This window comes from Nannospalax galili, unplaced genomic scaffold (assembly GCF_000622305.1).
Source record: "Nannospalax galili isolate Female #2095 unplaced genomic scaffold, S.galili_v1.0 scaffold735, whole genome shotgun sequence".
Taxonomy (NCBI): Eukaryota; Metazoa; Chordata; class Mammalia; order Rodentia; family Spalacidae; genus Nannospalax; species Nannospalax galili.
This window is the reverse complement of record NW_008337053.1, coordinates 1,805,684-1,817,997: the sequence shown is the minus strand read 5'-3', so window position 1 is coordinate 1,817,997 and position 12,314 is coordinate 1,805,684. Positions and strand designations below refer to the sequence as shown.

Below are 12,314 nucleotides of genomic sequence, written 5' to 3'. Positions count from 1 at the left end.
TTTTTTGGTCTTTTTGAGACAGGGTCTTCCTGTGACCCCACCTGGCGTGGAACTCACTATGTAGACCAGGGTGGCCTTGAGCTCACAGAGATCTGCCTGCCTCTGTCTCTCAAGTCCTGGAATTAAAGGCATGCACCACCACACCTGGCTATCACTGAATTCCTTTATCATGTTTATAATTGTTCTTTTGAGTTCCATGCCCTGTGTTATCTCTAGGGAGTTCTCATTGTACTCCTCTAGAGGACTACTGGTACTTGGTGGGGATATATTATTTTGTTTTTTCATGTTATTATTCCTTTATGACTTTGACATGTGAATTTCCTTTGTAGTTTCTGATTCTTGTGTGAGACTCAAGCCTTCCTTTGTTGAGTTTAGATCTACTTCTTTTTGTAAACTTTATGTGCCTTTGTGGTTTGCCTGTTGGGTGAGAAAAGCTGATTGGTCTAGGCTTCAGGTTCTCTCTTTTGATTTTATATTGGACTGGCCTAATTGCTTTTGTCTTCAGGAGTTCCCACAGAGGCCCAAGTGAGATAAGGCCCAGATGATATCAGCCTTTCTCCTAAGGTACGGGTCCCTCCAGGAAAAATGCTGCCCTCAAGAATTTGGGGGCTGGGCTGGCCTGGGAGAAGGGCCCAGGATAGATGCTGGTCTCAGGAAGCTAGCTGTGCCACCCAGGGAAGTAAAGGGAGGTGAGGGCAGGACCAGGCCTAGAGGGTTCCTGGGGGCCCACACGTAGGAAATGGTTTGGTCCTCATGCAAAGGATCGGGAAACAGTGGCGGCTGGCTCTGGGTCGAGAGGTTAGCCCCCGTGTCTGAGATGCCAAAACAAGAAATGGCCCTGTACCCAGCCTAGGAGGAGAGACTCAGCAGGGGAGCTGGGAGGGTGAAAGAGGATGGGGGAGTCAAGGCGTGCTGGGCGCTCTGGATTTACCCAGGGAAGGGACCAGGACCCCGGAGGCTGTGCAGCCCAGAGAAGTAAAGGGAAGTGAGGGGAGACCAGGCCTAGAGGGTTCCTGGGGGTTGCAGGGAGGAACTGGGTTGGTCCGGATGCAAAGGACCAGGAAGAAGTGGCGGCCCTGAAATAACCTATATCAAAGCGTGTAGACACTTACTTTTTTTTTTTTTTTTTTTTTTTTTTTAGAGAGGGGCTCCCAGGTTTTTTCTCACTATGTAGACCAGGCTGGCCTTGAACTCACAGAGATCAGCCTGCCTCGGCCTCCCAAGTGCTGGGACTACAGGCACACGCCGACACACCCGGCTAGGCACTTACATTTACATTTTAAAAATAGATATTAAGCCAGGCGTGGTGGCGCGGGCCTTTAATCCCAGCACTCAGGAGGCAGAGGCAGGCGGATCTCTGTGAGTTCAAGGCCAGCCTGGACTACATAGTGAGTTCTGGGACAGCTGGGGCTACAGAGCGACCCTGTCTCAAAAAGACCAAAAAAGAAAAAAAAAAAGAAAAAGATATTGCAGGGCTGGAGAGATGTCTCAATGCTTACACTGGCTGCTCTTGCAGAGGACCTAGGTTTATTCCCAGCACCCATCAGCTAACTGATATCTCTTAAGTCCAGTTCCAGGGGATCTGACACCCTCTTCTGACCTCTGAAGGTATTGTACAACACGGGTACACTTACACACATGCTGGCAATACACTCATACACATAAAAATAAACTAAAAATAGATATTGCAAAATAGAGTAACTATTTCAAGTTCTCTGGACCCCTGGGTCTTACAAAATCAGAGTAGAAATAGGATGTATCTTATAGGGTTGTTGAGAGGATTAAAGGAGATGAGAGAAATATTAATAGTGTTGATATGTGAAACTACTTTTAAATGTAAGACTCTTTAAAATCAAACTCTAGATTAATGGTGAAAATGTTTTAGTATAAGTGTATTCTAAATATTACAAGAGACATAATTATACTTAAAATAATTTATCCGAAACTCAAATTTAATCAGATATCGTTTATTTTTTATTTGCAACTCTGTGTATGAAGGAATCAGTACAGTTCCTGGACTTAACCAAGCAGTAAATAAACATTCATTGCTATATTTCTTATAATATATTCAGTAAAACAGTATTATTCAATAAATGTTTTCAGAAATACTGATTTTTATATTCCTTAATTTTTTTGGTATGCATTCAATAAATACTTATCAAATGGCTACTATGAACTTGGCATTATTTAAGTATACAGTGGTGAATACAAATCTGAACAGGGAATGCTTCGTATTTTACAGACTGACATGTGCTTGAGACTAAAACCAAACTTGTTATAAGTGGGCTGACTGGTTAGTTGGGAAGGATAATTATGTTCTCACTCTAGTACCCCAGGGCTTCTATTGGAAATTCATTTTTTCCCCCCAGGAATTGGTATTCTTAATGGAAAATCAGGTGTATTCGTTTGGAAAAGATAACAGGAGCCCTGAGGACCCTGTTTAAGGTCCTACCTTCTGTCCTTTAGCTTCAGATATGGGAAGATATCTTGCTTAAGGTAAATCTTTGAGTTTAACCTGTGGAAACAAGAGTGCAGTGGAGCTTGGTGAGGTGCTATTTCAACCCCAGACTTGTTTTTCCCAGAGGATTTTCAGCTAAGCCTAGCAGTTATCAGCATGCTGTATCTTAGCAGGAGAAAGTGTGTTCAGATCAATGTATTCAAAATTACTAGGTGAACTTGCTGTCACCTCCTTTTCTTAGAACTCAGATTTTCCAATGTTATGAAAGTAGATATATTTTGAGTGGTTGCACCAAAGAATTCTTTCCTTAATGCAATTCTAATTTTCATTCTGTGGCACTTAAACTCCATATATTTTATGGTGCCTTTGAGATGCGTTATGAATCCTTTTCTATAATTTTGGCTTTATTAAGGTAAAGGCTTATCTTGTTATCCCTCTATTTTCAAAAAACCTGGTTCAAGGAAGAACTAACTAGATTATGTCTGTTTCATAACATGAAGAAATTATATGATGATACTGAAAATTGAACCAAATCTTGAAATCTTGGAATCTCAGTGCAATTAAATAAACTTGTTTTTTTAAAAAAATTAGTATGCTACAATTCCTAGAGGGCTCCTACTCATGAAGGTAAAAGCAAAGTTTGGAAATGCCAGATCTTTGGGACTGTGTGCCACCTTTTCAGGACACAAGGCCACCCTGTGCCCTCTCAGCAGGGCTGGGATTACTTGAAACACAAACACAACCCCAAGCACAGCTGCACCACACATGGATAGCCAGGGTGTGTGCTTTCTCTGTTTCAGAGTGATGATGAAACCCAACCACCATACAAGTTAAAATCATAGAAGTCCAGAAATATTTTGAAGATGAGCTTTAAAGCAAATATCCCTGGTGGAATGTCTGTGAGGTTGCCTGGTGGTGGTGGTGGGAAGGGCAAGAAAAACAGCTGGATTCAGAACACAGACAGTTTAAATCCGTTTGCAGGCATTTATCCATTTCTACTCGTTTAGTAAATTTGACTACTTCTGTAGTGATGACCCTTGGTACACACTAAATGTATTTCTGACCTCCTACTTAAGTGCAGCTGTTTATATCTCATAAAAGAGTAGAAAAAAGTAACAGGAAAAGTAACAGGTACACTTCCAATGTTAGGGTATACATTGATCGTTATATTCATAGATACTTAAATAAAGGGTTAATGAAGATCTCTCACACAGCCTGTTTGCCAATAGCTCAAAGCACTTTTTGTTCAAAATTCTAAGTGCACTTACAAAGTGTCATTTTCCCTATCTTTAAAATTCCATTTCAAGGGGCTGGAGAGATGGCTTAGTGGTTAAGAGCATTGACTGCTCGTGCAGAGGACCCAGGTTCGATTCCCAGCACCCACATGGCGGCTACGAATCATCCTTAACTCCAGTTCCAGGGGAATCCGGTGCCATGACCTCTATCCAGTTATGAGAGTTTCCACCATAGTCTTCTTTGTAAGGGCCATGTTCTCCTCTTCTTAGTGTTGCTTGTTCCTGGTGTAGATTATTGTTGAGGCAATTGGGTAAGGCCAGGCTCTTGGTTAACATCTAGATCTCATTTGTAATATTCTGCACGGGTTCTTTCTGAGCTTAGAGTGTACAAGGATGAGGTATAGGATTTGGGAATGAAATATCATCTTGGCTTCTCCTGGAAAGACACACTTTCAATAGAGATTTCAGGGCATTTCAGTGGCAATGCAATTTCCTAAACAAGACATCTTTCTCCATTCATTCATGTCAAATATTTCTAACAGATTTTCCCCTGAGAAATGTCACTAGTGCTCCAAGGGGGTATCCTGGGAGAAACAAACCAGCGGATAATCTGTACCTGTAGAGATAAAGACAGATGAGATGCACGAGGCTAAATTAGCTCTCCCGGTGTCACTGAAGCAGATAAAGTACTCAAAAGCATGGCATTGACAAAGTGACTGGATTCTGGCTGGAGATGAAAATGCTGCAATTGAGAAACTTCCAGAACAACATGTACTTGGATCTGGATTAAAGAAAATTTGAGTTCTTAAGCCAAGTGATCCAGCAGGGTTGATAGTGTGAGGCACATTTCAAAGTTGTATAAATATTTAAAACTATTTTCCAGCCTATAAAGCAAGTAAATTAGGCTTGTTTTGGAAAGCTTCACAGTGAAATTCACCTGCCTGCCTTGTTACTGGGGGAACCCACCTTATCCCTCCTAGCCTTCCCCTCTGAGAGGGAGTTTCCGAGAGAGAAACTTAAACCTTGGAAAGCAAAGCTGGCTTACATCTCAGGGAGTTTCCAAGGGTGCTCAGTGGCACAGTATTCTGCCACAGGTGGTCTGTCTCTGCAAGGCCTGTCTGGCTTTAGGCAGTCCTGACTCACTTGTCACCAGGGGCTAGATCCAACAGACACAATTGTTTTCATCATAAACCCTTTCTTTGAACTTGGTGCAGAGCAGGCATGGACTCCACTATATACATAAGCTTCAAAGAGCATGTGTGACTTGTTGGATCTCTATTCTGAGCAGCTGGTCTTAGCCTGCTAGGATGCCACCAAAGCCGTCCTCCAGCCGCAGAGCTGAGGGTGCTTAGTAGGCACTCTTTAAGGCCCTCTGTTGTTGCCCATCTTTACTCTTGTCTTTGCAAACTTGTAATTTTTTACTATTTGTATTTTAGCCATTGCCCTGGACTAGTCTCACTTACCACCATCTACGCATTTACTTTTTTGTCTGCAGTTAAATGATTTCTGAGAAAATAGCAGTGTTATTTCTGTACTTATTAATTAAGCACTTGACAAGAATGTAAATGACTGGATTTATTGAAAGTTCACAGCTATTGTCTAAAGGTGGCATTGAACTTGTATCATGGCATCTTTTCACAGAGCCTTTTTGGCGTTTTTGAACTGTGTCTAGGGGTGTCATTAGCTCATTGGATGTCCACAGGCAAATCCCTTAACCTCTGGAGTACCTGGCTTAGCTAAGGAGCCTGGTTGTGAATGCACCTTGAATATAACGTTCTAGGAAAGTCTTATGTGATTCTTCTGTTACATGATGTGCATTTGGATGCATTCCCTTGACTGTAATTTTTATTCTTTTCCATTATTGAAAAATTATTTCTGCTTTTTTTCTCAGACTGCAGAATGAAAAATGGATGAATGTTAAAGTGGGAGACATCATTAAATTAGAAAATAACCAGTTTGTTGCTGTGAGTATTTAATATTGCATGAAGAACTGATCGCAAAGGAAAGTATATTGAACTATTTGCACTTGCAAATTTAGTAAATCCACAGAAGTCTAGAGTAACCAGGGAAGGATTACCAGTCTTCACTAGTACAAATTCTCGGTGATAAATTACTTTAAAAGACATGTGGGTTTATTACTCTCAAGGACAGAGTAATTTGGATAGCACAGTGATTTTCACCTTGTTATTTCCTTAAGAAAACTTTTACACAGATTCAAAAAATTTAAATCAATATGTCAATTATTTAAGAGTTTAAAAAATGCTCCTGATTTCTAAAGCAACAGCCAAATGTATCACATTGTTAAAAGAATCATATACCGGGGATGGGAAAACCATTGGAGAGGACAGAATGGTTACAATCTGAATCCTGTTAAATTTTCTCCAGACTTTTAGAGTTTCTTAGTTGCACTGTTTATGGAAATACCAGTACCAGTTTATATTTGTGGTTTGGGGGAAAATTATTTGAGTTGGGAAGAATGTAGTAAGGGTGGGGGAATTGAGTTGGGGGGTATTTTCTAATTTTTTTTGTCTATTTGGAACAGTGACAATAAATAATCCCCTTTAAAATGCTCCTGAGTACCCTAAAAGTTTTTTTCACATATTTTGAAAGCTATTTCTTAACATTGTGATTACTATTTTTATTGAATTTTTGAGATTTACATACAATATAATTTATGATATTTAGATTCCCTCCCTATCTGTACCTACCTTTCTTACTGCCCCCCACCCAATTTAATGAACTCTATTTTGTATATAACATACACACACACACACAGAGACATGCCTATAGAGTCTAATTTGTGTTCCCAAATGTCCTTCAGTGTGGGTCCATCCACTGGAACCTGGTTAACTAAAGAATCTCTTCCTTGACAGAGACTATCTCTCTCTTTCCTAGAAGCCATTGGTTGCCAAAAGTTCATTAGGTTGGGTTAGGGATTCTGCCCGTTTGTGCTTGCTATTCTTATTTATTTATTTATTATTTTTATTTTACATGCTTGAGTGTTTTGCTTGCATGTATGTAAATGTACCCGTGTTGTGCAATGCCTATGGGGGTCAGAAGAGGGCTTCTGAAACTGGAGTTAAAGATGGTTGTTAGCCACCATGTGGATGCTGGGAATCAAATCCGGGTCCTCTGCAAGAGCAGCCAGTACTCTTAACTGCTGAGCTATCTCTCCAGCCCTGTGATAAAACTATGCTTAAACTGTAATAAATTTGAAGAAAACATGCTAAAGATAAAAATGCATGCTACTATGCTAAATTGATAAAATGTGACTTTTGTGAAGTCTTTGAACACCAAATATATGTTCGTTATAATATGTATGATTATAATTTATATTTGTAAGCCACTAATGTTGAAATTCCTCAAGTAAAATTCAGTTTAGTCACTAAAATGTGTACAACTAACTGTAGTTCAAGTTGTTTTTTTTGTATATTTTTAATAGAATTTTTGTGTATTTCATACACATCTTAATCATATTTATACCCCTCTCTTCACCCCCCAACTGAATTTCATGCATTCTGTCATATGTGTTAAGGCCTATCGAGTCACATTAGTGTCCCCAGATGTCCCTCAGTGCAAGTTCATCCACTGGGGTCTAGTCAGCCTATCTAGAGCCACTCCCTTGAAGCAGATCAGCTCTTCCTCACCCAGCAATAATCAGCTGCCCAATAGTTCTTTGGCTTGATTCCCATTTCCATAGCTCTGTGCTGAGTTTTTGTCTGCTTGAATTTGCATAGGTCTTGTGCATGCTGCCACCATTGCTGTAAGTTCATATGAGCAAGGTCCCAGGAGCCTGTAAGACTCTATTTCCATATGGTCATGTGCCTCCTCCTTTGACTCTTACAATCTTTCTGCCCCCTCTTTCTCAATGGTCCCTGAGCCCTGGGTGGGTAAAGTTTAATATAGGAGTCCTGTCCAAGGACCCACACTCTGCAGACTTTTGTTCTCTATGCTTTGGCCCTTTGTGGCCCTTTGTGTCCATTGTTCTCTCTTGCATTAGGGAGCTTCCTTGATGAGAGTTGAGAGATGCATTAGTGTTCTTTCTACTCCTTGTTCCACTATGTTCCATGAGCCTTAGGTGTAGAGGTTCCATTGTAGATGTGTCACTTAGGGTTGGGCATCTCATAGACACTTAATCTCTGTGTGTGACCAGTTGTGGAACTCTGTAATAGTCTCTGTCTGTTGCCAAAGAAGCTTCTTTGATGAGTGGTGACTGGAATACTTGTCTGTAAATATAAGGATCCATATTAAGCATATTGCAAAAATTACATTTCTCTATGGATATGACAGTCTTGGGTTTTCTCTAATATCTATGACCTCTCCAGTCATGTGTGTTTGATTATATTTACAGTAATACACATGAGTTCTCTCCCATTGAGTGGGCTTTAAGTCCAATTAGGTAGCTGTTGATTATCCCCAAGATAAAAATACCACTACTGCACCAATATAGTTTGCTGTGCTAGTCATTGATTTGGTTATTAGGCCTTAAAGCTGGGGCTGGAGCATTGATTGGTGGTCTCCCTTAGCAGCTCGCATAGTATTCTCTAAAACTATGAGAGCTAGCCTTCAGGGAGGTGGTTTTCAGGTCAGTTCCAGCTCCATTGCTCCAAGTCCTGTGTCCAAAGTATGTCCTGTCTTCAACAATATGGTTTTACCTTGAAATTCTGGGAGACAATTAAGGGCTGTGGCAATAGCCTGTGTAAATTTGGGAGTCTCTTGGACTACCTTGGCTAACAACTCAAAAGGAGGTTTCTCATGTCTGGCACTGTTTCTTGTTATGTAGCCTTCAGCTATACTCATGGACTCATGTAGAGATATTGTATATATAATTTTTTAATATTTTATTTATTATTTTTATTTCATGTGTATGAATGTTATGCCTGCATGTAGGTAAATGCACCCGTGTCGTGCAATACATGTGGGGGACAGAAGAGGCTGTTGGATCCCCTGGCACTGGAGTTATGGACAGTTGTTAGCTGCCATGTGGGTGCTGGGATCCAAACCTGGGTCTTCTGCAAGAACAGTCCGTGTTCTTAACCGCTAAGCCATCTCTCCAGCCCCTGTATATGTAATTTTTCAGTTGGTTTTTGAAATGATTCCCTCTGTTTTTTTACACCATCTAGGCATTGTTCATCTCTCCTCTCTCTCGCCCTGTCTAACCATCTCTCCTTCCTCCCCAGTTAATGTACCCCCAGTTTCCCCATCAAGTCAAATTTAAGGTGACAAAACAGTACAGATCAGAAAAATTTGGATTATTGTAGTGTTTTTGTCAAATATATATGTTAGGTTACTTGTGAAAAATTTTTGTGTTGTGTACAGTTTTGTGAATCAAGTTGTTTTTATTAAATGTGGGGCATTTTTAGAGTGGGAAAAATATGGTCCTAAGGTCTGTTTCCAAGAACAACAACCCAGTTAAGAGTTCTAAACATTCAATTTCAGAAACAGTCTTCCTTCCTCAATGCACCATCTGTGTGTGCAGACCAGCAGATCTTGTGCTAAGGAACTGCTCAGTGGACAAGCCATTCACAGATGAATTCACACTTGAAGTAGATTTTTCTAGATGCAAAACACCAGGGCAGCCAAAACAGGGGTCCCAAAGTCCATACCCTGTGGCTTGGGCCCTTCAAATATGGGGCAGTCTGCCACATTCTCATTCACAATCTATTTTATTTCAGGTGACTTAAATGATTTGTCTGGCTTATTTTCAGCTCAGCAAAGATTAGGAACACCACAGGAGGATATGGTGCCTTTAGAAGAACACTCTGTAGTTGGCATTGAGGTAGATGGTTGTGGGCACTGGATGAGAGATGGAGTGGGAACTGAGTCTCTTCTTGTTCATGACTGCAATGCCTTCAGTGAAATGGGAGATAGAGGGCAGGTATAAGTATGTACTTTGGGGCTGGAGAGATGGCTCAACAGTTAAGAGCACTGGCTGTTCTTGCAGAAGACCTGGGTTCAAATCCCAGCACCCACATGATAGATAACAACTGTCCATAACTCATGTTCCAGGGGATTTGGTGCAGTCTTCTGACCTCCATGGACACTGTATGACATGGGTGCATTTACAAACATTCAGGCAATAAACTCATACACATAAAAGAATAAATAAAAAAATGTTAAAGTATGCACTTTGAATTTTAATTACCTTATATTCAAATGCCTGCGTATAACTTGTGGTTCCCACACAGGACACAGCAGCAGTCTCACTCTTGACAGAGTGAGAATGCTTAGTATGTTCTCATCTTCATGATGGAGGGTTGGCAACAAACCTAAGCCCTCAGTGTCCTGCAGCCCTTCACTCGTTCATCTGGCAAAGGATGAGCAAGACCGTTTGTCTCACAGTCCTAAAGCCTGGTCTCCAGTAGTATTATTGATAAAAGATAACACTTGTAAATCTCTCCATTACTCTCTATGTTCACATCCTACTGCCATAGCTCTGCTGGCCTAGTCTCTGGTTCAAAGAGAGGAAGGGCATCTTCTAAATCCCTCAAACACTGCAGCACCTCTTAGCTAGGTCATTTTACTTAGTTTTTCCATGTCTACCTATTCCACAGCTAAAAAAACTAGTCTCAAGGGCAGACAAAGGTTTTTCTAAGTGAAGTGCTGTGATCACTTCTGAGCACCATTGCAACTCCTTGTTCCCCAAGTAGCAGGACCTACCAGTGAGCTCACATTTGGGGAGTGATGCTCACAGGTCCCTTGAAGGAGGCCCACTTAGGAATTTCATACTGGAGTAGGTCTTGGGAAGCCAGCTCATAAAGAGGATGCTAATTATACCAACTCTTATTGACTGTGCCACATGCCAATATTATAAGCATTTAATACGAGTTAAATAATTCAATCCTCATATTAGCCCAGTGAGGGCAGGTTGCATACGATTTCTTTATTTCCATCTTGTAGATGACAAATAAAGGCCAAGTCTCATCAAAAATGTCTTGCTAATGGAGAGCCAGGGGTTAAACCTGGGTACTCTCATTCTGACACCCCCCCTCCCCCAATTCCTAGGCACTAGTCTTGTTTTCTTGACTAGTCTAGGCTTCTAGGATTACAGGCCCCGGACCTTGGCTGCTGGAAATCAAATCATCAATCCTGTACTCAGTTCAAATGCATATCTAACTGTTCAAATTTAGAACTTGCAACTTGAGTCATGTCAGTTTTTCAATAAATTCTGAGCCAGAAAAGGAGCGCAAAATCTCTAATTCTCAAACATACTGAGAATTTGGTGGATTTGTTTTACATGTAAGGAATATCCCGTCCTTGTCCCACACATTTCCTTTTTCTTTTACTGGAAATTCAAGAACGTATGTGGGCTGAATTTCTAGAGCTCCGAATTTTATTTGGGAACCCTGTCACAATGTGTTATACTAGCACAAAAAACCAAATCAACTTGCTGGAAACACTCACTGCCTCCAGAACTTCGAACCCGGAGCCAGATGCACCACGCTTCTCACTCGGCGGCAGAGCTCGGGCCTTGCTTGTCCCGCTTCGGCGGTGGGAGAAACAGACCCTAACCGAGTGTGAAGACATACGAACACTATGAGAATTTAGCTTTGCAGGAAAAGTCTTTCCCACACATGTGTGTTTCAGGTATTTGTCACAGTTAAGTTTTCGTTTTAAGATTTGGTTATGGGAATTGCAACTTTTTACCTTTCAGAAATGTTCCAGCTGGGCCTGACAGGAACAGGTTTTGGCCTGTCCGGACATCCCGACATTTCGACGTGTTTGCAGACAGGCCATTTCTGTGGAGTAACTGCTCTCTTGCTATTTTTTCATAGCTTCTTTTCAACCTAGTTGTTGTAAATCAACCTTCTTTTTGTATGCAATCCTCTTTTTATGCCTTACAGATTTATGGTATTAGGAATCTGAGCATTTCCAGGGAAAATAAAAATAAACACCAAACCTTTTAAGCTATATTTAATAAGCTTCTCGTGAAAGTGTAGCGGGCCAACAAAATAAAATAAAAATAAAAAGCAATAAATAGTCAGTGTTCCATTTCTAAATGATAGTTTAGGAGGCAGAGAGTTTGTTCTGGCTAGAGAAGATACCTGATCCCTAGAGGAGGCTGGGAGGCACATTACCTCTCCTAGCTTTCTGTTTTCTTGGCAAACATCTTCTTCTTGTTTTCTTTTTGTAAAATTTTCCCTTATGTGTGTACGTGTGTATGTGGTGTGGTGTTTGTGTGTGTACACGTGTATGCAGGTGCACGTGCCCGTACCCTGTGGGTTGTATTTGTGTGTGTATACATATGTATACAAGTGCACGTGCCCGTACCCTGTGGGTCGGCCAAAGGAGGACATCCAGGGTCCTCTGTTTTTTTTCCCACTTATGCCCCTGAGACAGGGCTTCTCACTGATCCTGGAACTTGGCATTTTTTGGTTAGGCTGGTAGCTGGCAGGTCCCAGCGGTCTGCAGCTCTGAGGCTACAGGCACATGTGGCCATGTCTGGTTCCCAGGGGTACTGGAGATCTAAACTCATGTCCTCATGCTTGTGGAGTGAGTGTTCTTAGGCACGGAGCCAGCTCCCCAACCCCTTTTCAAGCAACTGAAGCATAAAAACAAAACAACAGAAAAACCTAATAATGTTCATATTGTTAGGTATTCAACATGAACCAATTGGGTAT

The 12,314-nt window shown here is 41.1% G+C and overlaps 1 protein-coding gene across 1 annotated transcript in view; it reads left to right on the top strand.

The window, feature by feature from the left end:
* Positions 1-12,314, top strand: part of Atp8b4 (ATPase phospholipid transporting 8B4 (putative)) — a 194,211-nt gene that overhangs the window by 44,020 nt on the left and 137,877 nt on the right. The window contains 1 exon segment of the mRNA XM_017797827.2: positions 5,585-5,657. Within this exon segment, the coding sequence (XP_017653316.1) occupies positions 5,585-5,657 (73 nt within the window).